Here is a 27,547-nt window from a genome sequence, read left to right as displayed (position 1 = left end):
TGCAGTCTTATCTCTGGCATGCGTTTGGGGAATCATTGGCTCTTGAGAAGTAGGAAGACTTCAGCGGTCACATTAATTCATGATGGATGGACTGCCTGTGGCAGCAAAGAGTTTACCAGGGTCGACCACCATTGAGAGGAGAAGAGACTCTTAATCTGTTTAGAGTAATATCATTGTTACATCTCATTTATAAAAAGAAAAGGAAGGGAGACAGAGAGATGGAAAGGGCTGTGAAGGGAAGCCCAGACAGACCCACATTCTGACGAAAAGATTTAACAGGGCATAGCTGTAGATGACAGTTGAAAATGAGCGTCCATAAATATCTCGAGCACAGGATAAGGGATGCATGCTGGCATCACAGGCAGAGGAGTTAGTCTCAAACACTACAGCAGTCGAGTGGTCACTAGGTGTCTGTGGAATTAACAATTGCTTTTAGGAATGACATTAACTCAGTGGTGATTTGGATCATCTTGCTGTTGGAATCAGAGATTGGTGGATTCTGCATTGGTATGTGCAATTACAGTGTAGGCCTCAATAGTCTGGTTCTGGAAGTAAAAATGCGCAAATTGTTTTTTTAAATTAAGTGATTATTAACTGTTTTTGGTTGTTAATCTTTTACTTCACCAGAACACATTTGAAGAAAAATAGAAAAATATCTTTGCTCAGTAAGTCCTTAAAGGAATAGTTCACCCAAAATTGAAAATTTGGTGATAATTTACACACTATCAGGCCATCCAAGACACACACACACATTTAGTCCCTCTGTCAGTAAGTGGAGATTAAGTTTCACCTTCAGAGGTTACAGGAGATCTGTTTTTTCAGCACCAAGCTCAGGGACACACACACACACACACACACACACACACACACACCACGTTGGTGTGGCTATCCTTTGAGGACTCTCCATAGACCTAATTAATTTTATACTGTACTAACATACCCCCTACCCCTAAACCTAACCCTCACAAAAAATGTTACATTTAAAAAAAATAAAAATTATTTAGTATGTTCGATTTTTAAGCAATTTGTGGACATTTTAAACACTTAATGTCCTCAAACCACATTTATAGCATAATACACTTGTATTTACCAGTTTGTAACCTAAAAAAAATTCCTTGCAACCCACCCACACAGCACAAATAACCTGCCGGCTGCCAGTCAAGTACTCTTTTCCTGCATGTGTTTGAGGCTGATTTCTCTTCTTAATATGTCTAATGCATATATAGTGAATGGTTTGTCTTCCTCCCCAGATGCACATGAACTTCTGCCATCTCGCCACTGATAGAGGAATTTATATTCCGCTCCATATCCCTGCTGACTAACAGCAAATAAAAGACATGGTGCTTTCAGACCCCTCAAATGCATTAATCATAAAACAGCACACATAAACCGAAAGAGACAAGAATGCTAATGCAAAAGATGAAAATCAGTGATTTAACAGTGACAGGATGAATTGGTTGCTCAAAAACAAACTTCTTAAAGTCTTGCAGTCAGGCTTTTATCACCAAACTAGATTCATGTGCTTCGTTTGTACAGCAAAATAGTATATTATGTAATCACTACATAAATATTGCAAAACGGTGTCTCATGTAACATTGGATGCTATATAATAAAATGTCACATAAAATGGAAATGTGTGTAGAGGTTTCTATCTGACTACATTTTAGTTGTTTGATTGTTTTTACATCACATTGGTCAAGCGGAGACTTCATAAAATTCACATTTGCCACTTTGTAATAATGAGATCAACAAAGACAATGTTGGGAAATTGTAATTATGGTAATCCCGACATGATGGGAAGGATGAGAGTGTTTGTGCCTACATGTGTGTTTATTTTATGCATATCTCGAAATGCATATTAAACTGTAGATTAACTCCTGAGCTTAAATCTACGCATCTCTCAACTGCATGAAGCTGTCCATCATCTAAGTCTACTGTGTGGAATATCAGGACCCTCGAGGCCAATGACGTAGTTTCATGCAGTCTTCCTTCCTTCGCTGTGTTTACCTCAGTGTGGACACAAATGGCTGCTCTTACAGAGCAGATGCGCTCTGGTTCTTCAATCCTCATTTATTGGGAATGTTTGAACCAGTGAGCATCTCCAAAACAGTTCTGCAGGTGGTTTGATTTAGTTTCAGTGTGTATTTTACCAGCTGTGAGAGGAGAAACAGTGCTGAGATAAACATGAGAGTTTGGTCTGTTAATGAATATTATTACAACTGCCAGAAGTCTCCAGTTTGAGAGCTGAATTCACTATAGTGTTGCATCACTTTTGCATCAAAAGATGATCAAATGTTGGAGAAAAGTGTTAATAACCGGTTGTATATATACACTATAAAAAAAAAATAGCCAGAAAGCTGCTGTATTCCACACCACATTAAAATTACTGTAAAACTAACTAAAGTAGTTTACAGCACACTGTATTGTGATTTACAGTATGTGCTATACTGTAAAATTAATTACAGTAGTTTTTTGTATGATGTGTGTATATATATGTTTGGTGCTCACCTGGTTCAGTCGAAAAGAGATCACTTTGCTTCACTTCATTTTCTCCAGGCTGAAGTGACGAGGAGTCGAATACAGGCTCAATGTTCGTGATGCTAGTTGCATTCCCATACATATGCAAATCACATAAAATGTATATGAGTAATTCCAGTGCAGAGAAGACATCTTCAGGGTTTTGTCTTTTTGATAATAGATCACTGAATAATTCCATTTCCCCTCTAAAGTGTATATGTACAGGTTTGAGAATGCAATTTAAGAACAAATTACTATAATTATTTCATTTTAATATATATTCATTCAATCATTTATTCTAAAGAATACAGCTCCGTTTCACAGTAGCATACTGTAAACTAGAGGTCGACCGATATATCGGGTTTGCCGATTAATTGGCACCGATAACAGATTTCTGGAACTATCGGTTATCTGCAAAAATCCCCACTGATAGTTTTTCCCTGTTGCGTCCGGTACTGGAGCACCTGGGAACTGTCTGCTGCCGTTAAACATATGAGAGCAGCCTCTAGAGGCGAAATAAAAACCATCACTTCACTGATGCCTTGTGCTGTTTGTTTTGACACATGAGAGGATACTAACGTTAAAGATAACCTCAAGCGGGAAGAACAATGTGACAAAAGTACACGCAAGTCCTACCCAAATGTTTAAATGTCATGATTGTTACCATCTACTAAAATCTATTTGCATTAGTTTATATCCAACTGGTCATGTTTATGCATTGGTTAGCCAGCTAAGTTGCATATTTAAAGCTAGTGACGTGAGAAACCAAATGAATATGTTCATGCAGCCAAGAGAAACATATTAACAAATCGGAAACGCACCTGATTTCAATTAAAAAAAAAAAATATCCTCACTGTAATAAGATGACATCCGATCAATCACATTCTTGCACTAAAAAAGGCTAGACACAGTGCAACAAATACAGTTCTCAGTCTCAATGTGCTTTTAAAGTTCTTTTGAATTAGACACGTCATCTAAAAAACAGCACTCCTGCATGAGACGTTGAATAAACAAAAACAAAGGGAAACAAAGACGTTCTCTAGCGTGTGTTTACATAGGAATATAAATGGATGGTTCTGTGTGAACAGGTCCTTGCATCTTGCTCCTTATAAGCATTTCTTAGATTAAGCAATGAGTTGTTTAAATGATTTGTTAGGAAATATGTTCAACTTGGAAATGTGTGTCTCGAGAACCTCGCGTTCAGTTCCAGTCTGTTGTGTTCCATCTGTTTGAACAGCCCCTGGCCTGTGTTCATATCTCTGAGCCACTTCACCTCTGAGTTCAGGCGAATACCACTGCTATCTGTGAATATTGCTACTCTACATACAACTGTATTGAATAAAAATCATGGTATTTCACTGTTATTATGAAGCTTGAGTCTTGAGTAGTATGAATCAGAGCAAGTGTAACACAATGTGAACTGTCTATTAAAGCGCGCCCCCCCCCCCCCCATTTTACTTTAACATTTGAGAATATGGACTGACTATAACTTTTTATTTATTTATTTTATGCACATTAGTTGCACATCTTTTTTTTTTTTTAACAGCCTGGATAGAAATGTTCTATGCAATAATATAATGGTGCTGAATGGTTTATGTATATATTGCACCCTCTTGTGGGCTAAGGAAACAATGTCAATTTAAAAATCAGCTGACTTTAAAATTGTAATATTAGTTTATCAAGACAATACAGGTTCCTGGATCAGAACAGACCTGCAACACGTATTTACGTTGTTACTAACTTAATTGCATAATTAATTCAGTGAACCGGGTGCTAAAACCATGTAAACAGTGTATGTAAATAAACGTCACAGTTCCTTTTTGATGAATTCCCCCCTGAGTGCTCTCTCTCTCTCTCTCTCTCTCTCTCTCTCTCTCTCTCTCTACATGATGTAGATGAGTAGTAATTTGCCTTTGACATTGATGCCTCTTTACAATAGGAGCAGAGAAAGCTGAGTAATGGCCTATTTTACATTCCTTTCTAACCGACAAGATGCTACACATCCACTTTTCGCTCTTCGGGCTGGAACAAATATGAAGAAAATTATGAAAAATGGTGCCATGCCAACTATTTGTGCTGTTAAATTGTTATATCACTCAGCACACATTGAGGGTCATTTTCTGTTTGAGTCTCACCCTTCACTTTGAGCTGATAAAAGCTTCCATTACTCCAACCTCGAGTCTCTCCTAGATCTCTCTCTCATTCGTTCTCATCCACATATGTAATCAGGGTTGTTGGATTGCAGGTGTATGTGTTCTTGAATGTTAAATTGGAATGTTAAAGCAAAATCTCAGTGCTGTAGGCTGCCATGTTTTGGCTCTGGTTTAATGATCCTGGCTTCGTTCCGCAGGGGGTTAAATGAAGAGCAGGCTTTAGATGGAATGAAGCAGGTTACAGCTTCTTCTAAATGCGAGCTGCTGGGATCACTTTGATCACTTTGACACATTTAAGCTGCTTGATCAAATGCAGAACATCCTTTACATCTAATGCTCATGTGAGCATGTTTTTATCTGAAGAAATATCGAATTCACGCATGACTCCAAATATTCATGCACTCACTGTACTGCATCCAAATCCAGAGGACATTTTATCATTGCTCAGGAGAGAGCTTAATAGCTTGAGTTCCTAGTTTTTTCTCACTCAAGTATAAATTGTGTCTCATGTTTCTCCTAAAATGAGAAGAATTTGACCAATTCATTTTCATAACTTTTTTAGTTTTTATTAGATAAGGATTTAAAATAATACTTTATAGCGACTTCAAAACATAAAGAGCCATACCTATCTGATGGAAAAATTTTAATGCAGAGCATGACTAAAAAGTGTGTGTGTAATAAATATATATATATATATATATATATATAATAACTTGGACGATTCGCTGTGTGTGTACCACTCCGCTTCTGTTCATGCGGTTCTAAACTAAAGTGTAAGAGTAGTGCAAATGTGTTAAGAGTTACTGTCTTTATTTATTAAATGAAATATGTTAGCCAGCAGGTGGTGAGCCAGTTGGTGATGTAAAGTGAATCCCTTAGTGTTTACATAGAACAGCGCTCCGTGATCGTTCGTATTACTAATACATTACCAAAGCTAGGAAATAGCTTTAAACGGACAGCTTCAGTATTAAGGCTCATCACAGCTGAGAAACCCAACTGAATTATTAAATGTTGTGTTACCATGTTTTATGAGGACTTTCCATACACATAATGGTTTTTATACTGTAAAAACTATATATTCCATCCCCTAACCCTAACCCTACCCCTAAACCTCACAGAAAACTTTCTGCATTTTTACATTTTCAAAAAACATAATTTAGTATGATTTATAAGCTGTTTTCCTCACGGGGACTGACAAAATGTCCCCACAAGGTCAGAAATTTGGGGTTTTACTATCCTTATGGGAACATCTGGTCCCCACAAAGTGATAAATACATGCGCGCACACACACACACAAACACACATCCATCTATCCTTGTTTATCCATGGATTGGTGGAAACCGCACAAGCTGTGATTCTATTTCAGAAGTGACATTTTTGAATTACTAATGAAGGCTTGGATGATCATTTGATTTGAACCAGCAATGGCAGATTCTGATCCGTCACGTAAGAAAGTAGTTCCATGCACAAATGCATTTTTATAACTACTCGGTTTTTCCAAATTTTTTAAAATTGACTTGTTCATTGAATTGTTGTATATAAGCAATATCACACTCACAATCGTGCTATATGGCCCTACATCAGCACTGCTGTAGTTACCTGTGGCCGAATCACAACAGTGCTGATGTAGGGCCATATCACACTTTTGCTCGTGTGATATTGCTTAAATATTATAGAATTACAATTAATGTAATTATAATTTATATTATCTAATCATTAATATAATATAATAATATATAAAATAAATGATAATTACAATTAATATAATATAATAATTTATATTTTTACTATATAAAATAATCTATAAATGATCATTTATATTATAATTTATGATTAGTAATTTATAATAATGAACATATTGTATATTATATAATAATACATTATAATAATAACTTGAAAAATACCCTTTCATTTAAAATATAGAATAATATATATATATATACTATAAATAATAATAATTTATGATTTATATTACATAATTAAATACATTCTATTCTAATTCTATAATGTAATATAATGATCTAATATAAAATATGTAATATAATATAAAAATGATATATTATATATAAAAAATATAACTACTAGAAATTATGATTCTTATGATTTACAATAGAAATGTACTTTTCAGGCCTGGAAATCACAATTATAAAGTTCCCAGGTTTTCCATAACTGAGCAAACCATGGACATTGTTGAGAAACTCTTGATGAGACGTGTGCGATTTAAAAGTTTATTTTCCTCAGGAGAAAATTCAGAAGCAGGAGACTCAGTCTCCATTTACTCTCTATTTAATCTCATTGTTAGGAGAAACAATTAACATATTATAGAGATTTCATTTCCTATGGGAACTAACATGCAATACACAAACAAACAAATTGAATCCAGTTAAAAACCCACTGTCGAACATGCCCAGTTTTCAATTCAATAAATATAGGTCATTATGCCTCCCTGCGTGGCAATGACAGCCCTGTTTACCACAAGCAGCTCCTCTCCTCCTACACCGAGACCCTCTGTGTTTTCTTTCTCTTTATCTCACTCTCTCGATCTCTCTTTCCCAGCTTCCCTCACAGTGACCGGGTCACAGCGCACACCCTCTCCTGTGCTGAAGGAGACATAGATCATGTCTTATCTGATAAGACGTGCCAAATGCTTCACAATTCTGCTCTCTCCCTCACACACAGGTTATCATCGAGTCCTTCAGGTATGAAAACAAAAACAAACCCCATCTGCCCAGCATCCTACTGTACCCAGCAGCTCCTGTATTGGTCTAATCACAATCCATAAAGCAGTCCTTCAGAAAGAATTACAATCAGACCTAAACATTCTCCAAAAGCCACCGCAACCCTAAAGCAAAGCATTGAGTCAGTGTCATTACTGTAGAAACACCCACTGTATAATGGGTATGATTTAAAAGAAATGTTATAGATTCATATTAAAACTATAAAAGAGGAAGGAGAAGTCTACTTAGTTTATACAAAGGCAGTTTTACTGCCCTACTCAGCTATAAGCCATCCATGGCCAAACCTGTGGTAATTCTTACAAATAAAAGAGTAAATTCAAGGGTTTTAAATTCTGGACCTCTTTGAATTATAGGCCACGCTTTCAGTTTTTTTTCCTTTATAAAATCTGTTCTAAATATATTCCCTTAATTTTATCCACTGGGAAAAGCGGTCTAACTTTGACAAGTGGTTGGAGGGGAATGGTTGAAAAATAAGAGCGTCATTGCAGCGGTGAAGTTTTTTTTTAGTTTGTTTGTTTTTACATAAAAAAATAAATAATGGTCTTTGAAATAACATGCAATGATGAACTTTTAAATTCCAATCCTGTTGTAGATCTTTATAAATCAATCTATGTTGATGCTTTCAAGAACCACAAAAAACCCAGAAACCCATTTCCTGATCTAAAGAACCTACAGTATATCACCAAGAACCTTTTTCAAAGATCTTTGAAGAACTATAAACGTTTTTTTTTTTCTTCAAAAAAATTTGGAATGCTCAATTCCCAATGCGCTCTAAGTCCTTATGGTGGCGTTGTGACTCGCCTCAACCCGGGTGGCGGAAGATGAATCTCATTTGCATCCACGTCTGAGACCATCAATATTATCACGTGGCTTGTTGAGTGCGTTACCACGGAGACAGAGCACGTGTGGAGGCTTCACGCTATTCTCCGCGGCATCCACGCACAACTCACCACACACCCTACCGAGAGCAAGAACCACTTTAAAGCGACCACGAGGAGGTTATCCCATGTGACTCTACCATCCCTTGGTCAATTTGGTTGTTTAGGAGACCGGGCTGGAGTCACTCAGCATGCCCTGGATTCAAATTAGGGTGGTAGTCAGCGTCAATACTCGCTGAGCTACCCAGGCCCCCTAAACTGTGATTCTTGATATGAAGTTTGCTAATGTGTCGCAAAGATCCATTGAAGAGCTTGTATTGTTCAGAAGGAGTGAATATTTCACAGTTTTATAAACTCCCATAAAACTCTGGGAGGTACCAAGGCTTTGTGGCACAGTGTTTACACACATAATGTCTTAAAGTTTCACATCATTCTATTCAGTATATTAATTAGTCAAGGGAACAGGCAGAAAGACTGGCTATTACAGAGAGACTGCCCACACTATAGCCAAACTCACATCTAAGAAAGATTAACTGATCTTCTGCCAAAACTGAATGTTCTAGACCAGGTGATGCTGGTTGCATAAACATAGACATTAATTTAAGACTACGTCTTACAGTTAGTCTGACTAATTAATGAAGTCAGATGCCAGCCTGATGCATGAAATAGGCTCACAATGAGTGCATTTACATGGACACCAGAAAGCAGTGTATTGAAAGAATGCGGCTTATTGAGAGAAAGCTGTGTTCCTGTTTACATACTGTATAAGCAACATACTCTTTATCACATGTATACATACGGCTTGGTCAGAAAGCAGTGTTCTCCAAAGCAACGTAATATCCATGTGACGCTTGTGTAAATAACAAACATGGCATATGAAAAAGACTTTGCTATTTTACTCTCTGTTGCTTCATTTATTTACAGATATTCCACAGTTGTTGCTGTGCTTGTTCCTTAACATTCTGTTGCAATCTGCAGCAGAATTGCACAGCAGTAGTGGGGTTTTCTCTCTTATGTAAAACACCTGTATTTCCACTATGCAGGAATGCATATATATATGGAGGTAAGGGACAGTCGATAATTTACACTGGTGTTTATAAATGGGTATAGTGTATTGTGTATGTGCTTTCCCAACTATACTCCCAGAACTGTTGAAGAATTTCTGCTTTGTTTCCTTCTTGTTTAGCTCCATTCGATGATGTGTGTTACCCCTGTCTGTTCACGCACATGCGCACACTTCAAAAACCTCTGAGAACAGCACTTATGCGTTTACATGGCCAGATGAGCAGCGTTCTCCGGGAGAAACCTAGGTGTGTTGATCCACTTTCTCTTAATCCCCTAAGAGGTATAAGGAAACCTAAGTTCTCCTTTACATGGTGTTTCAGAACGCTGATTTCTGCAAAAATATAAACCATTTTCTTAAGTGCATGTTTCTTTTTAGCTTTGAAATGAGGCACTATCCACTACCATTGTATTGAAAAGATGGCCCGAGTTTTTCCTTTAATTGTCTTCTTTTGTGTTTTTCATTATAAATTAAGTTATATGAGTTTGGAACAACTTAAGGGACATTTTTGGGTGAACTAGTTATTTAAGGGGTGCAAAGGCACTCCTTGCCAAAGAGGTGTTGGGAAGAGAAATGGTGGCTGCGGAACTTAACCTCTGGACAGACTTCATCAGGACGGACAGTGCAGAGGCACTTTATATCCTCCAGACAAGGACATGGTGGCCATAAACATGGGCATGGACGAATGCTTGGGTGGTGAAAGAGAGCACTCATCAGCCTCTGAGAATGACAGAACGGGCCACTCAAAATGATTCAGCACCCACTGCACAGATTTAATCCATCACGCGTGGATGTGATGTATGGGTGATCCGGCCCCAGCCCAAACTCATTTCATCTCCTCTCACTTCGTTCCCCGTCGCTGCGGCCTGAATAGAACAGAACATGCTCCATTTGGCATTTCTGAACAGAGAACAAGCAAACTAAATGCCGCTTATGGATTCTAATGTGGAAAATGCGGCGGTGCCAAACTCGCAGTAATTACAAAACACCAGCAGAACAAAAGTAGCACCAACAGTAAAGAAGAAAGGATGATGAGAGAGATTGAGAGAGAATGGGACTGACTGTACACTGTAAAATATTGACAGGATTGTACTAGATTTAACAGTAATTTGGTAGAATAAAATGGCATACTCAGAATTTTACTGTGAAATTAGAACCAAAAATGTAGGTCTTGTAGAATGAAGTCAACAGTTTGCATGACTTTCTTTGAGTTGAAATATATCTACTTAATTATTTTAAGTACATGTCTTGACTGAACTTAAAATGTCAATTTGTCTTAATATGTCAATTTGACTTAATATCTGCCATCATTGTAATAATCTATTTAGATTAACACATTTTAAGATGATTTCTCAAGATGTGTTAATTAATAAAATTAGTATTTGTAAACTGATCACCCTATTTTAAATTGTTCAATATTATGTCCTTCACCTTATACATTTCTATGAGAATTGTACATACCATGGAGAGCAACATTTTAATGAAGAAAGTACAGTAATTAACTTTTTAATTATGAACAGTATGTTTGGGAAATGCATTGAGGTTTATGTGGACTTGTTGAAAATCTGTTTTGATATTTTGTTGTAAACAGATGTTTCCTACAATGTCACCATTATAGTGATTGTTTTTCCTTTGGCTAGGAACTTGGACCTTATTTTCATTGATTACATATTTCTTAAATTCCCAGAGCCAGTGTTACAATAGAAGGAGACTGGTTGCACTGTTTATGGCAAAAAATAAACTTATCTTAATGACTATAACTCTGATCATACCTTAGCAAAAATGCATGATATAGTATAGAAATAACAACACTTTTAATATGAAGTTAAGAGGTGGGGGTTTGCAATACCATTGAGGATTGTTATCTCTGCTGGACATTTAAAGGACCCCAAAAGTCCTTTAATGCTTAAAGGACCCAAAATATCATAAAATGACACCCAATATCACCCAAAATATAAGTAATTTTTCAGTAAAAATGTTGACATCTGATCAACATTTAGCATGAGTTATCAACCAGGTATGCTCAGATATCAACATTGGCATACAAAACTCAAGAATGGTGAGGGATGAGTCAATCAGTGAACATCCTTTTAGCTTAAAGAATATACTCTTAGCATTACAAAAGTGAATGTGAAAAAAAACAACAGCAACAGCTAAATAATCAAATAAATAACAAAAATTGTTTTTTTTTTAAATAAAATATAAAAATTAATATAAGAAAGCAATCTACAGTTAATCTTTAAATACTGAAGTTATTACTGTAATGCAGACAGTTAATTGACAGTGATTATACAGCACAATGTTGCTACATTGCATTATTAATCAGCAATTTCCAGTAATTTATAATAGTAAAATAGTAATGTATTATTAATTTCCTGGTTCACAATTACAGTGACAATTACATTTAAAAATACTACTGTAAAAATTACTGCAAATGTATGGCAACTAGTAGTAAGAAATATACTGTAAATTCCAATTTTATCCAAGTGACAATTACATTTTTAATAATTTAATTTTAATTGTAATAAATAGTAGAAATACTACTGTAAAAATTACTGCAAATGTATGGCAACTAGTAGTAAGAAATATACTGTAAATTCAAATTTTATTATATTATAGTTTAAAGGGTCATTCACACTGAAATGTTTTTGCACTAAAAAAAGTTAAAGCAGCACAACGAATGGAACAGAATGCAAATGTCTTGAAATCTACATCCTTACCCTAAACCTAATCGATTATGTCATAAAAATCAAATGTGTGATGAAAAACTCTAGCAACCCCGTCATTTTGTGGTGCTTCTATGACACTTTTGGCTCAAGTGTTGACTTGCATGTTCTTCAGGACTCTTACCCCAGTTAATTTGCATCGCATAGTTGTACTCACAATATGTGCGAAAGGCAAAAAAAAAGTGGTTGTAGCTTCTCTAGTGCTAATTTCACCAGAAAACTGCCACGATACGTACAAAAATACGTACAACAAGGAATAGTAACATTAGTCTATAAGACCAAAAAAAGAATTGGCGAGATACACCGCAATTGTCAAAGATGTCCATCTAGTGCAAATTGACAACAGCGCATACGGATAGAAAAAAAGTGTTCAGTGTGTGCAGCCCCTAAGTGTTCATGTGCAAACTGTCATGCTACTGTGACAAATAGATACAGTACCTACGTATGAATGGGGCTGACTTTACGTTTGCATGAGCAAAAGTTTGTGTCTGATAAAAATCAACCCGGAAGAGAATCTTTCTCAAGACCCCTCACATTCATACAGATAAGAGAGGAATGCAGGCGATGAAGGGAAAAAGAGCTGCGAGTTTCATCTTCTCTGGATGAAACGAAAAACAAAATAAATGTGTGTGACCCACAGCATGACAAGGTTTTCAACCCTTCAGAGGAAAAGAGCAGAACCGAACGGATCACCACGCGCAGACAACATAAACCATGCAAGGCTGTGTCCAGATTCTTTGAGGGCGCATTTGAACTTTTCCACATTTTGACCTGTTCTGTTCCTAGAATTCTGACACAAAGCAGAGGTCTCCAAACTCTATGCATGCTGTAAGTCATGAATGCTTTGTGATTCCTTGTCACATACAAACACACACACACACACACACACACACACACACGCACTCATGTAAGCTGAGTGAGTGGCAGATACCTGTAGTCAGACCTCAGAGAAAGAGCTGCCGTGCTCCTGCAAGCTAAACGCTGAATAACAACCCTCCTCTTGACGCCCTATAGAGTTTCTCTACGGCCGACTGCACTCTTCCATGAATACTCAGCACAGATTAGAGCACCACTACAGCTCCAGATCCATTTAATCAAAAATAAATTCCTCTAAAACATATATTAATATTAACTCCCTTGGAATAACACAAAAAGAGTTCAGATCATCCCTTAGCAAGCTGGAATTAAACCAATGAATAAAACACTTCCCTCTTTTTCTCTGAATACACTTCTTTTAAATTGTCACTTAATTTAACACCATTTACTGTACAACAGTACATATGTGTGTGTATATATATATATATATATATATTATACACATTGTGTGCCCAATTATTAGGCAATGAGTATTCTGATCGTATCATTATTTCCATGCACATTTTTCAACTCCAAACAATATAAACTTGAATGCTTATTAGATTCAATCATTTCCATTTCCATGTGGTAAGTATTTGTGAAATGAGGGAGGGTGTGGTGAAAGTGACTAACACTTCATATCAAGAAAGGTGTGCATAACTATTAGGCAGCTTCATTACCATAAAAAGAGATTTAACTAACACCTGAAAAGTCAAATATTGTAAAATGCCTTTCAGATGGATGCAAAAATCTTAAAATAGCTAAACTATTGAGGCATGACCACCGGAAAATCAAATGTTTTGCTGCGAATTGTCAACTGGGGTGCAAAAAATGCATGAAGAAGAAAAGGCGCAAATTAACTGCAAAAGACTTCAGAAGAATTAAACGTGAAGCTACAAGGAACCCATTATCCTCCAATGCTACAATATTCCAGAACTGCAACCTACCTAGAGTGTCCAGAAGTACTAGGTGCCAAGTGCTCTGGGACATGGTGAAGAAGGCTGAAACACGACCATCACTGAATATATTCACAAGTTGAAGCATCAAGATTGGTCAAAGAAATACATGAAGATAGATTTTTCAAAGGTTTTATGGGTAGATGAAATGAGAGTGACTCTTGATGGACCAGATGGATGGGCCCATGGCCGGATCACTAACAGCCACAGGGCACCACTTCGAGAATAAACAATTGAGTTGGGAGAAATTATTTTTGTAATTTAGTTGCTTAATAATTGTGCACACTACTAGTTGCCTAATAATTGTGCACAATTATATTTTCCCCTGAGAAAGACAAAACTCACTTTTTCTTTGTTAAACATTCAGGTTTGAGGTTCAATAACATTTTGGATTGGGACTGAGTGCATTATTGTGTTTGCTCAACAATAAATTGAGCATGCAGAGTGTATGTGTGTGTATATATGTTTTATATATATTATACACACAACACTTGACATACTGTATATGAATATCTAAATGTGTAGTAACAAATTGTGCCTTATAATAAACATTGTAAATTTTTTATACTGTAATTATTTGTAACCACAAGTATAATACATAACAATAAGGGAAGCCAAACGGTTAAACATTATAATCAAATCAATTATATGATATGCCATTATTCAAGTTGATCGCAATTAATCACATGTATCAATATTTGCCAAAAAAGGCCAGATTAAGGTTAGACCTTTACATTGTGTAATGCATTATAACACATGGTATGACATATTTGGTGGTGATCATAATGCATTATTAATTAGCTCTCTGGAAAACTTGATTCTGATTGGTCAATTATGGCATTCTGCAGTCAAATATTTTGTATAATGATTGCTAAACTATATAATTGCCTGTTGTCTCAGGCAACTGAATTCCTATATAGCTGTGAATAAATCTCTTTCTTCTAATATATTTTTTTTTAACTCAAATCAATATTTCATGTGCATTCATTTGTTTATTTGGCGAGCTGCCATGTAATACATTTCATGTTTAGTCCTGATCACCTTGTCTGGATTTATTTTGCAAGAAATATAATCTTTATGTATTAAAATGTACTGTATTATAACTGTGGTAACAATCATTTATGAACATACAAATGACAAGGTGTATTACAAGGGATTATGAATGTATTAAAATCCCTTTTTATTGCCGTATACAGGTTTTAAGTAAATTGTCTTTTGAAGTAAGTAAATAAATGAATGTGTACAATCACAAATATATACAAACATAGTGGCACTCACACAATTTCAGCCAAAGTTTTAATACACATTTTTACACATTCTAAATTTTATATACATTTTTATAAACAGGCTACAGTTGTAAGTAACAAGGCCCAGTAATTTTTATTCAGGTTGAGTCAGTACCTGTGCCTCGGGCAGGGCCACGTCCAGGATGCTGGGCTGCCCGCGTGGCTCTCCATTCTCCAGCCGTGAGTACACCACCTGATAGCCGCGGATATGTCCGTGCTGCTTCTGCTGCAGAGGAGGTTTCCATGACACCCGCAAGGCCGTGGAGTTCACATTGTCCACCTCAATTCTGCGTGGAGGGGCGCCAGGCACTGCGAGAGATAGAGAGGTAAAGTTAACACATTATAGTGCTAAACCACACACTCGCATGTCAAGGGTACAAACCTGCTCCCAGGCTGCAGCTAACATTTTAACTTTTTAGTAGTTACCCACCTCGCCTACTTCCACTTCTTACTCAAACACACAAAAGTCTACAAAAATGTAAGGAATAGTCCACCTAAAAATGAAAGTTCTGTCATTATTTACTCACCCTTATGTTGTTCCAAATCTGTTATGACTTTCTGACTCCCGTAAAACACAAAAAATTATGTTAGGCAGCTTGACGTTGTTTTTCCATAACAGTGACAGTCAAGCTCCAAAAGGGATAACAAAAATAAAAAACGTACCATAAAAAGTAGCCCATACGACTATGCATATTCCGACTCGATATTTCATGCCTTCTGAAGAACGACATGATAGTGAGTAAATGATGACAGCATATTTGCTTTTGGATGAACAATTGTTTTGACATTTCACAAATACAAGCTGATGAACACAACATCAGTGTTATGGAAGGATTTGGGTGTGTTGCAAATATGAGCCTGGGAGAATGGCTTCACCGAACTCACATAATGCTTCTCACACGTCTCAAACAGAGAGCCAGCTCAGCTCCCCCTGGAGTTTGGGCTGAATACAAATCTGCCATATGTGGAAAAGAGCAGCAGTTCAGTAGATGTTAATGACAGTCAATTGATAGTCAATAGAGGAGGTGGCAAAGGGAGGGAAGACAGTGTTGAAGGTTAAAAAGCGCAGCATTAAGAGAATAATAACCAGATAGAGAAACACCATCTCCTATCCCCGAAGTAACAGCTCAGAGCACAAGAGGATCTGTGAAAGCTCAAGGGCTGAAAGTCAGCAATATAGCCCTCATTTAATTGGAGTAATTTAACTGTATAAATGTGCTTGGCTGCGGAATTTAGTCTTGACCTTCAGCAGGGGAAAGTCAATAGAGCTGCTGTCGAAAGCAGATAAACAGAACTATTGTGTACCAGTGCAGATCACACACACACACACACACTGTACATCAATCAAGTAACTATGGCTGTACTGTACAAAACGTGTGATGGTGGATACACATTTATTTTTTAACTATAACTTACAGGATATCCCTTTAAATACAGACCTAACTTGTGCTCCGAGGTTGTAAACTTTGGTATATGCTAGGGATGCACCGATACCACTTTTTCTCTACCGATCCAATTCCGATACCAGTGTTGTTTTTTTCTTAAACAGTTTAAATAAAATATCTACTGTATACCTCACTGTGTGGATAGGGGGTACTACTCATGTGTATTAAAAAAGATACACATACCTCTATCTACACATTATTTCAATATAAATGTGTAGCCTATTAAGAAAAACATATATTTTTTACTATTGCATAATGAAGCAGCAATATTTCAGTGAAAGTCTTCACCTGAGATCACGCTGCTCCCCATGGGGGTGCTCAACCCAGCCTCGTTCAGAAAGTGTGAAGACAGGATGTGGTCTACTGAGTCTGACATCACAGACTGCATCTAATTAAAAAAATGCAAATATGCAGCACGTAGCATAGCACCAGTCTGTGTTTTCTTTAAAGTTTCTCGGAAGTACACTTGAGCCAGTCGTTGCGTCTCAATCAGAAGGCTGCAGCCTAGTTAGGCTGGATATCACGGCTGCCACGTCATCAAGCACTGTCAAAAGCAGTATAAATTGTGAGGACCCTTGGAAGACTTAATTTGCTGTATTTTGGAAGATGCATCAAGTGCAACAATTCCTTCTGCGTGCTACTGCACAACTGTGCACTGTCCTGGTTTCTTCCTCCATATCTACCAAGAACTGATAGAGGATCAGCATCAAATCATCTCCCCATTCCGCTTGTTCTCTCTTCAAAGTTTTTGCACTGTGAGCGCAGAGTCGGAAATCTTTATGAAGTAGCAATGCGCACTTACAAGACTGTCTCATTCTAGCCTATACAGCCTCAGAAGAAGGTCTGGTCTCAGAAGGACACAGCCTAACTAGGCTACAGCCTTCCAACTGAGAAGCACCCAGTGTGTACAAGCGTCTTTCATATGTCACCTTTTCACTATTTCTGATCTGGGTGTGACTCATATCTCACATTTCGCCCCCTAGTGACAGTCATGATGAACTTTCAAACTCACAATAGACTGTATTTGCATCAGCTGAGGAGGCACTTGCATATTGCGGTGTCAGTGTACAGAGTACAATTTTGGTGTTACTACTACTTTTACTACTGTTGTTATAATTATTATGATAATAACAATTCAGTAAATTGGAAGTACAAATAATAAAGTTTAGTAATTATATATTTAATTACAAATGCCTATTGTGATATATTTGCGAAAATGATCATCTGTGACTTCTTCATTAATAAAAATCTAATTTGCCAAAGAAACAGGACTTAAAACTAAAGTTTAGTAAAAGAAGAACATTTTTTTTTTCACTTTGCACTTATCATTTTGAATGGAATACATCACATCCGGTCGTGAGGTTGCATATGATCGAGTCAATCAAGTTCAAATTAGTAGCTCAAATCAGATCTAAAAATTGTGCATCTGCAGGATTTTGGAACTCTATGCGACTTTCCATTGGAAATTAATGACTTTCTGTCTATTGTCTGTCGTTTATCGGATGCAGTGACTGTAGCGTTCAGCGAACGACAAAACTTTCACTGAAAAATTACATAAATTTAGACTTGTTTTTCATCAAAACCTATCATGTGCTTTCAGAAGACTAAAAATATGATGCACAAGCCACAAGGACTATTTTTTCATGCTTTTATGTCCTTTTATAGCTGGAAGGTAAAATACTATTCACTTCCATTGTATTGAAGAAAAAAAAAACAACAAACATATTTTTATTAAAACATCTTTTGAGTTACGCATTGGAAAGAAAGTAATATTGATTAAGAACGGCATGAGGGTGAGTAAATTAAGACAAAATAAAATGTTTGGTTGAACTACTACTTTAGGGTAATAAATTCCCCTGATTTCCCCCCTGAGCTTCTAAAAGAAACACAGCTCTGCTTTCCTGAATTCAAATTCTCCATGTAGTGACCTTGCTCAAACACTAATCATTCACCCAGTACGACATGCTTTTCTGTGTAAAATACACTCATAATTCTTTGGTTAATAAACTATCAGGCTCAGAAAGACTCAAACCAAAGTGTCCACTTTTATTTATGAGAATACATAAAGTGCTTCAGGAATTAAACTGGTCAAGTGTAAATGCACCTGGCTGTTTAAGACCTATATGTAAACTTTACTCTGCCCAAACAACACTACGTCAGCATAGGAAAAAGGCTAAATTTAACAGCTGCTACCGAGAATTTGCATAGTCCTCAAATCACGCAATAAATAACAACAAATTATGACACGGATGCATGTTGTAGGAAAGACACAACTTTTTTTTTATTCATTTATTTGATGCAGATCACTGAAAAACTGAAACTAAACACTAGCAAAGAGCGCAGCTGATGTGCATGACACTTCTTGCATACGAGAAGCTGAGAGGTTGTGAAATAGACAGAGACACACGTGCACTATTCAAGTCAGTTGGAATCAAATAATAAATCACATCTTTTAAATTATGTGCCCGGCATATGTATAATCACAGAGGTGAATCCATTTGGCGGAAACACATTGATAAGGCCAAGTGTAAATGGAATGTGCCTTTTCAATCGGATAGCAATCCGGTCAGTAAAAATGCATGAAATGACCAAGTGCCTGCCTGCCTGCCTGCCTGCCTGCCTGCCTGCCTGCCTGCCATCTATCCGTCCGTCCGTCCGTCCGATGTAGAAAACCCTATCAACCACATTGTATTCAAAATAAATAAGAATTATATCTTTCAAAACATCAAGTCTCTCTTTAAATTGCACAGGTGATCAAATTATATAAGGCCTAAACAACCTTCAGACTTCATGGCTTTTTTCATTTATTCTCTGAATATAATATTTAATAGCTTTCACTGTTGTGCTTCGATAACATGGATGACTCTTGTGCAGCGGACCCTCGCTTAAATGTGATCAATTAGGCTGGTTGTTGATGTTAATTATCATAACTAATTCTAGTCAACTATGCTATGCCACACAATCAAAATGTAAAGTGAGCACCAATGCATTGTCTCACAACCTTAATATCCCTTTAAAGTGTCCCGGTATATGTGTTTGAGAAGATTAAAGGAAACAATGAAGAGTAGATCCTTTCAAAACATGTTGCCTATAACTTTTCAGGCCTTGGAAATAGCTTCAATTGAAAAATTCCCAGATATTTTCCAAGACTGTGGGAACCCTGAATAATTATAGTAATGCTTGCATTAGACAACACCACTAATCACAACATACAAAACAGTTTTCAGACTGAAGTCTAAATTGAGGCTGCAGCATCTACAAGAACCTTTTCTAGGAAAGACGGTCTAGGAAGATTAGCTTGTGGCTGAGTGGCAGCATCGCAATGAGCCACTGTGAACCTCACTGAAATCCTCCAATCGCCCACTCAATCCCTGTGCTTTTCTCACAGAGCAATGACTGACTCACAAAAGAGTACACCACCTCAGTCCTGAAATTTCACACCAATGTAGAAGCAGAGAGCACTGGCTTCTGCTCTCTCATACTTGTATTGTCTCAATCTCTATCAGGTTTACAGAAGCCACACAATAAAAACCAAATACCGAAGAGGCAGGCAGGAAGTCCAGCATAATAGTGAGAAAGAGAAAGAATCATCCAAGGAAGTGTTGATTCAAGCAGTTCACCCCAACCGAGACCAGGTACTGAAAGTAGAGTTAGCTTTGCACTGCAAGAAATGATTTTTAGTATATTCATCTTGTTGTCCAGTGAAATTATCTAAACATCTTAAAATAAGATATATTTACTTGAGATGCAAAATGACCAAATAATAAAGGAATAGTTCCATTAAAAAATTAAAATGCTGTCATCATTTAATCCCCCTCATGTTGTTCCAAACCTGTAAAAATGTCTTTCTTCCACTTCACTAACCATTTTTGGTCCCCCATAATGATCTAGAAACATTCGTTTTTGGTTCCCATGATATTGCCAAGAATGGGCTTTCAGATTATTTTTTGGTTAGCAAGGAACTATTTTTTTTTTCACTGTAATAGAATGTTTGTTTTAGTTTGTGCATAATTATTCCCCTAAGGATAATGTAGTGTACCTCTAAATTCCAGGAATTTTTCTGCAAACAAACTGCAAAATTACATAAAAAATCAGTCAACAAGCCATTCATTGTTTTGATCTATTATACATTCATTATAAGTTATCATAACGTTGTCACACAAAAACCTGCACCTAATGTTTTAGGAAGGTTAGTGTAACGTTCCGGTGTTGTCTGTCCTATGTTCTCTGTTTTTCACCCATCACGTTTGTGTCATGTTTCCTGGTCTGCTCCGTGTTTTCCGTCTCACCTGTCACCGCTCCCATTCCATGTCACGTTTTCCCTGTTGTCCGCCTGTAGTCTCACTGTCCGAGCGTAAACTGCAATTCCCACAATTCCCGGCCCCTCTCAGTGCCTGCACTCTTCATTATTCTCACCTGTGTCTCGTTGAGTCTTCATTCTGTTTCTCCTTTCCCTTGTCGGTCTTTGTTGTAAGTTTATGCCTGTTTCCCATGCTTCCATCATTGTCTTCTCCGCTGTTATACCCGTTTATGCCTCCCGTGTTATGTTAACCCTTTGTTTGCCCTGCGTGTTTTGTTTATCTTTTTCCCATCGTGGATGTTTACTTTTGTTCATGTTTTGTATTACCCTTATTGTCTAATAAACCTCCGCTGCGACTAGATCCGCATCCTGTGTCTGCCTCCACCGTCAACATACGTGACAGTTAGATTATAGTTAAATACACAAAAACAAAAAAGAACATTCCTAGAACATCAGGAGTTGGCTCCCAAAAATAACCAAAAATGGGATGCAAACCCAAAGTCATAAGGGTTTGGAACAACCTGAGATTGAGTAAATTATGACTCACAAATCTTGTTTTTTTTTTTAGAGTCTTGTTTTCAGAAATATCTAACACAATTTTATGAGGTTTATGCATAAGGGAAAACAAGTAAATTTTTCTAACTCTTCTGGGAAAAGTTTAGTTTTTTTTTTCTTGAAGTATTATGCCTTTTTTGCTGAAGTAAATGTATCTTGTTTTAAGGATGTTAAGAAATGTTTACTGGAAAATAAGAGAAAAAGTACTGAGTAAGATTGGTGAGTTTGAAGTTCATCAATAATAGTTAGAAGGTGCGGAGAGCAGTTCTGGAGCAGACGGTTTGCCGCTGGAAGCAGAGCATTACCATCCTCTTTGGTTCTGATGCGTGTGCTGCTGCTCTGTGGACCAGGCCCAACATCAGTGTGTGCTTTGACCCACACCGCATACTCAGTCCATTTCTCCAGCCCCTCAAGCACATAACTGGACACGTTGGCAGGAATGTCTTTCAACTCGTGTCTCTGCTGTTCATCACCCGACACCGCTTGATAGGCCAAAGAATACCTGACGATGTTGCCGTGACGACTACCAGCCAGGGGAGCCGCCCAACTCACCTTGATGCTAGTGGAGCTGGTTTGTTGAGTTGCATTGGTTTATTTTTCAAAACACTTGAATTCAAAGAAAGATCCTGCTGCCTGTCTATTCAGTCCAAAAGGCTATGGCAAATAAAACTACATCTGATGATTCTTTTATGTATACTGTATATTTTTGGAATAATGCACAGATTTGCTCTTATGGAAATAAATTGTTACTTTTGTTCACAGAAGTAGCATTCAACTGATCAAAATTGAGAGTCAGGACATTAATAATGTGAAAAAATATTATTACAATTTGAAAAAACTAACTTCAAAGATTTCTCATAAAAAAAAAAAATCCTCCACGTGCAGCAATAACAGCTTTGCAGAACCTTGTCATTCCAGCTGTTAGTTTCAGTCCAGATACTCAGGTGACATTTCAACTCACACTTTTTGTAGCACTTGCCATAGATGTGGCTGTCTTGTCGGGCACTTCTCACGCACCTTACAGTCTAGCTGATCCTACAAAAGCTCAATGGGGTTATGATCCACAACACACTGGGGGCCTGGGTAGCTCAGCGAGTAAAGACGCTGACTACCAACCCTGGAGTCGCGAGTTCAAATCCAGTGCATCCTGAGTGACTCCTGCCAAGTCTCCTAAGCAACCAAATTGGCCCAGTTGCTAGGGAGGTTAGAGTCACATTGGATAACCTCCTCATGGTCACTATAATGTGGTTCACTCTCGGTGGGGCGTGTGGTGAGTTGTGTGTGGATGCCACGGAGAATAGCGTGAATGCTGGAAGGCTATGTCTACGCTGTAACACGCTCAACAAGCCATGAGATAAAATGTGCGGGTTGACGGTCTCAGACACAGAGGCAACTGAGATTTGTCCTCAACCACCCAGATGGAGGTGAGTCACTACACTACCATGAGGTCTTAGAGCACATTGGGAATTGGGCATTCCAAATTGGGGAGAAAAATAAAATAAAAAAAGATCCATAACACTCTTTTCCAAATATCTGTTGTCCAGTGTCTGTGTTTCTCTGTCCACTTTTCTTTTTCTTTTTGTTACAAAAGTGGCTTTTTCTTTGCAATTCTTCCCATAAGGCCTGCACCCCTGAGTCTTATCTTTACTGTTGTACATTAAACTGGTTTTGAGAGGGTAGAATTAAATGAAGCTATCAGCTGAGGACATGTAAGGTGTCTATTTCTCAAGATACTCTGATATATTTTTCCTCTTGTTCAGTGGTATATCTTGCCTTCCACATCTCTTTCTGTCCTTGTTAGAGCTAGTTGTTCTTTGTCTTTGAAGACTGTAGTGTATATACAGGTGAAACTCGAAAAATTTTAATATCGTGCAAAAGTTCATTAATTTCAGTAATTCAACTTAAAAGGTGAAACTAATATATTATATAGACTCATTACAAGCAAAGTAGATATTTCAAGCCTTTATTTGATATAATTTTGATGATTATGGCTTACAGCTTATGAAAACCCCAAATTCAGAATCTCAGAAAATTAGAATATTGTGAAAAGGTTCAGTATTGTAGGCTCAAAGTGTCACACTCTAATCAGCTAAACACCTGCAAAGGATTCCTGAGCCTTTAAATGGTCTCTCAGTCTGGTTCAGTTGAATTCACAATCATGGGGAAGACTGCTGACCTGACAGTTGTGCAGAAAACCATCATTGACACCCTCCACAAGGAGGGAAAGCCTCAAAAGGTAATTGCAAAAGAAGTTGGATGTTCTCAAAGTGCTGTATCAAAGCACATTAATAGAAAGTTAAGTGGAAGGGAAAAGTGTGGAAGAAAAAGGTGCACAAGCAGCAGGGATGACCGTAGCCTGGAGAGGATTGTCAGGAAAAGGCCATTCAAATGTGTGGGGAGCTTCACAAGGAGTGGACTGAGGCTGGAGATACTGCATCAAGAGCCACCACACACAGACGGGTCCTGGACATGGGCTTCAAATGTCAAACGTCTTACCTGGGCTAAAGAAAAAAGAACTGGTCTATTGCTCAGTGGTCCAAAGTCCTCTTTTCTGATGAGAGCAAATCTTGCATCTCATTTGGAAACCAAGGTCCCAGAGTCTGGAGGAAGAATGGAGAGGCACACAATCCAAGATGCTTGAAGTCCAGTGTGAAGTTTCCACAGTCTGTGTTGGTTTGGGGAGCCATGTCATCGGCTGGTGTTGGTCCACTGTGCTTTATTAAGTCCAGAGTCAACACAGCCGTCTACCAGGACATTTTAGAGCACTTCATGCTTCCTTCAGCAGACAAGCTTTATGGAGATGCTGACTTCATTTTCCAGCAGGACTTGGCACCTGCCCACACTGCCAAAAGTACCAAAACCTGGTTCAATGACCATGGTATTACTGTGCTTGATTGGCCAGCAAACTTGCCTGACCTGAACCCCATAGAGAATCTATGGGGCATTGCCAAGAGAAAGATGAGAGACATGAGACCAAACAATGCAGAAGAGCTGAAGGCCGCTATTGAAGCATCTTGGTCTTCCATAACACCTCAGCAGTGCCACAGGCTGATAGCATCCATGCCACGCCGCATTGAGGGAGTAATTAATGCAAAAGGGGCCCAAACCAAGTACTGAGTACATATGCATGATTATACTTTTCAGAGGGCCGACATTTCTGTATTTAAAATCCTTTTTTTTATTGATTTCATGTAATATTCTAATTTTCTGAATTTGGGGTTGGGGGAATTTGGGGATTCTGAATTTGGGGTTTTCATAAGCTGTAAGCCATTATCATCAAAATTATATCAAATAAAGGCTTGAAATATCTTAATTTGCTTGTAATGAGTCTATATAATATATTCGTTTCACCTTTTAAGTTGAATTACTGAAATTAATGAACTTTTGCACGATATTCTAATTTTTCGAGTTTCACCTGTACTGTATTTGTATGAAATCTTCAGTTTTTTGGTAATTTCAAGCATTGAAATATAGCCTTCATTCCTCAAAAAATGATTAACTAACACGTTTCTAGAGAAAGCTATTTCTTTTTTTGCCATTTTTTACATAATATTGACCTTCAGACATGCCAGTCATTGCATACTGTGGCAACACAAAAACAAACACAAAAACAATGTTAAGCTTCGTTTAAAGAACTAAACAGCTTTCAACTGTGGCAAGTGATTTTCTAGTACCAAATTAGCAATTTAGCATGATTACACAAGGATAAGGTGTTGGAGTGATGGCTGCTGGAAATGGAGCCTGTCTAGATTTTATCAAAAATGACTTTTTTCAAATAGTGATGGAGCTGTTTTTTACATCAGTAATGTCCTGACTATACTTTGTGATCAGTTGAATGCCACTTTGGTGAATTAAAGTATGAATTTCCTTTAGAAACCTCAAAATCTGTGCATTATTCCAAACTTTTGGCTGCCAGTGTGTATATATAAATACATAAATACAGGAGAATAGGCATAACATATTGGCTTATTCAAAATCATGTGTGATAGTGTCTGTATGTACCAGGAAGTATATCTGTAATGTGAAGATGGGATAACTGTAAACCCCTGTGTTTTGTCGACCAGAGCAGGCAGAAATAATTTTTGTATATTCTTTGGACAACAAAAACTTACTGTATCTTTCAAAACTCAAAATGTCCTCCCAGTCTAAAAAGTCTGTTCAATTCTTACAACCTGTCAATGATGGGTGTAGATATGACACGACACAAAGGCTTGAGGCTGTTTACACTAGATGCGTCTAAGCCACTGTTCTAAACTTGGCAGGAGTTGCGCTAGCGTGAGCAGCACAAAATGGAACGCAACATCCTTTTACTGTCATTGCGCCGCAACGAACGATTCCAGTGTAGACAGCCTCATTGATTATAATGGGATCTATTTGGTTTTGACGAGACGCTCGTGTCCGGTGTACACTGGGCGTCAGTGTCAGAGAAAGAGAATGGAAAATAGGCCTCAGGAAAAACATTTGTTTTATTGAAATTATATGTAAGACATGCCTGCTTTACTGTAAGGAATGATATATAAAAGAGTCCACACAGACAAGTAAGAAAAACATTTGTAGATGTGAATCAGATAAAGAACAGCTGGGGAAAAGGTGGGGAACCGGGTGAGAAAACTAGATTAAACAGGGAGATGCAGAGAGAACTTTGTGAAAACAACAGAAACACAGACCAGAGAGACAATGGACACATCTGCAGACATTTAAGTGGGTGTAAGAAAAAGGGGAGAAAAGGAATAAATAAAGGGAAATGAGAAAATATGCACATGGATTTGAGAGTGATCTGAGAGAGAACGAGATTGTCAGCTCTTCATTCTTCACCAACAGCAGAACAAAGTGTGAATGAAATACAATAGGTTGAGATAAATATGAAGAGATGCAATAGAGAGAGAGAGAGAGAGAGAGAGAGAGAGAGAGAGAGAGATTGGTCAATTGAAAAGAAAAAGCAAAATAGGAAAGAAAATTTAATGAAAGAATATAAAAATACGTAAAATACAAAAAACAAAAGGAGTGCATGGTAAGGATAGAGAATGAAATGAGAGAAGGGTACATTATGGGCGAGAGAATGTTATGCAGAGTTTCGAAAGGTCAAAGACAGAAGCTCTGCTCTTAAACATAGTGAGATTTTAATGTCAACATAAAATCAAAATGTATCATATTTTATGCATATTCCTAGTCTTAATGTGAATATACACTATATATGTGTGTGTGTGTGTATATATATATATATATATACACATACGTATACACTCACCTAAAGGATTATTAGGAACACCTGTTCAATTTCTCATTAATGCAATTATCTAATCAACCAATCACATGGCAGTTGCTTCAATGCATTTAGGGGTGTGGTCCTGGTCAGGACAATCTCCTGAACTCCAAACTGAATGTCAGAATGGGAAAGAAAGGTGATTTAAGCAATTGTGAGCATGGCATGGTTGTTGGTGCCAGACGGGCCGGTCTGAGTATTTCACAATCTGCTCAGTTACTGGGATTTTCACGCACAACCATTTCTAGGGTTTACAAAGAATGGTGTGAAAAGGGAAAAACATCCAGTATGCGGCAGTCCTGTGGGTGAAAATGCCTTGTTGATGCTAGAGGTCAGAGGAGAATGGGCCGACTGATTCAAGCTGATAGAAGAGCAACTTTGCCTGAAATAACCACTCGTTACAACCGAGGTATGCAGCAAAGCATTTGTGAAGCCACAACACGCACAACCTTGAGGCGGATGGGCTACAACAGCAGAAGACCCCACCGGGTACCACTCATCTCCACTACAAAAAGGAAAAAGAGGCTACAATTTGCAAGAGCTCACCAAAATTGGACAGTTGAAGACTGGAAAAATGTTGCCTGGTCTGATGAGTCTCGATTTCTGTTGAGAAATTCAGATGGTAGAGTCAGAATTTGGCGTAAACAGAATGAGAACATGGATCCATCATGCCTTGTTACCACTGTGCAGGCTGGTGGTGGTGGTGAAATGGTGTGGGGGATGTTTTCTTGGCACACTTTAGGCCCCTTAGTGCCAATTGGGCATCGTTTAAATGCCACGACCTACCTGAGCATTGTTTCTGACCATGTCCA

The 27,547-nt window shown here is 37.6% G+C and overlaps 1 protein-coding gene across 4 annotated transcripts in view; it reads right to left on the bottom strand.

Moving 5' to 3' along the window:
* Window positions 1-27,547, bottom strand: part of LOC127653876 (receptor-type tyrosine-protein phosphatase F-like) — a 440,914-nt gene that overhangs the window by 123,349 nt on the left and 290,018 nt on the right. For 3 of the 4 annotated variants that reach the window (XM_052140683.1, XM_052140684.1, XM_052140686.1), the window contains exon 11: window positions 15,288-15,481. The exons of the other annotated variant lie outside the window; for it this stretch is intronic. In XM_052140683.1, coding sequence (XP_051996643.1) covers window positions 15,288-15,481 — 194 coding nt within the window. The remainder of the gene's footprint in view (window positions 1-15,287; window positions 15,482-27,547) is intronic. 4 annotated transcript variants of the gene reach the window in all.

Source organism: Xyrauchen texanus, chromosome 13, assembly GCF_025860055.1.
Source record: "Xyrauchen texanus isolate HMW12.3.18 chromosome 13, RBS_HiC_50CHRs, whole genome shotgun sequence".
NCBI classification, from domain to species: domain Eukaryota; kingdom Metazoa; phylum Chordata; class Actinopteri; order Cypriniformes; family Catostomidae; genus Xyrauchen; species Xyrauchen texanus.
Note: the sequence above shows the minus strand (reverse complement) of the source record. Positions and strands in the feature narration are given on the sequence as shown.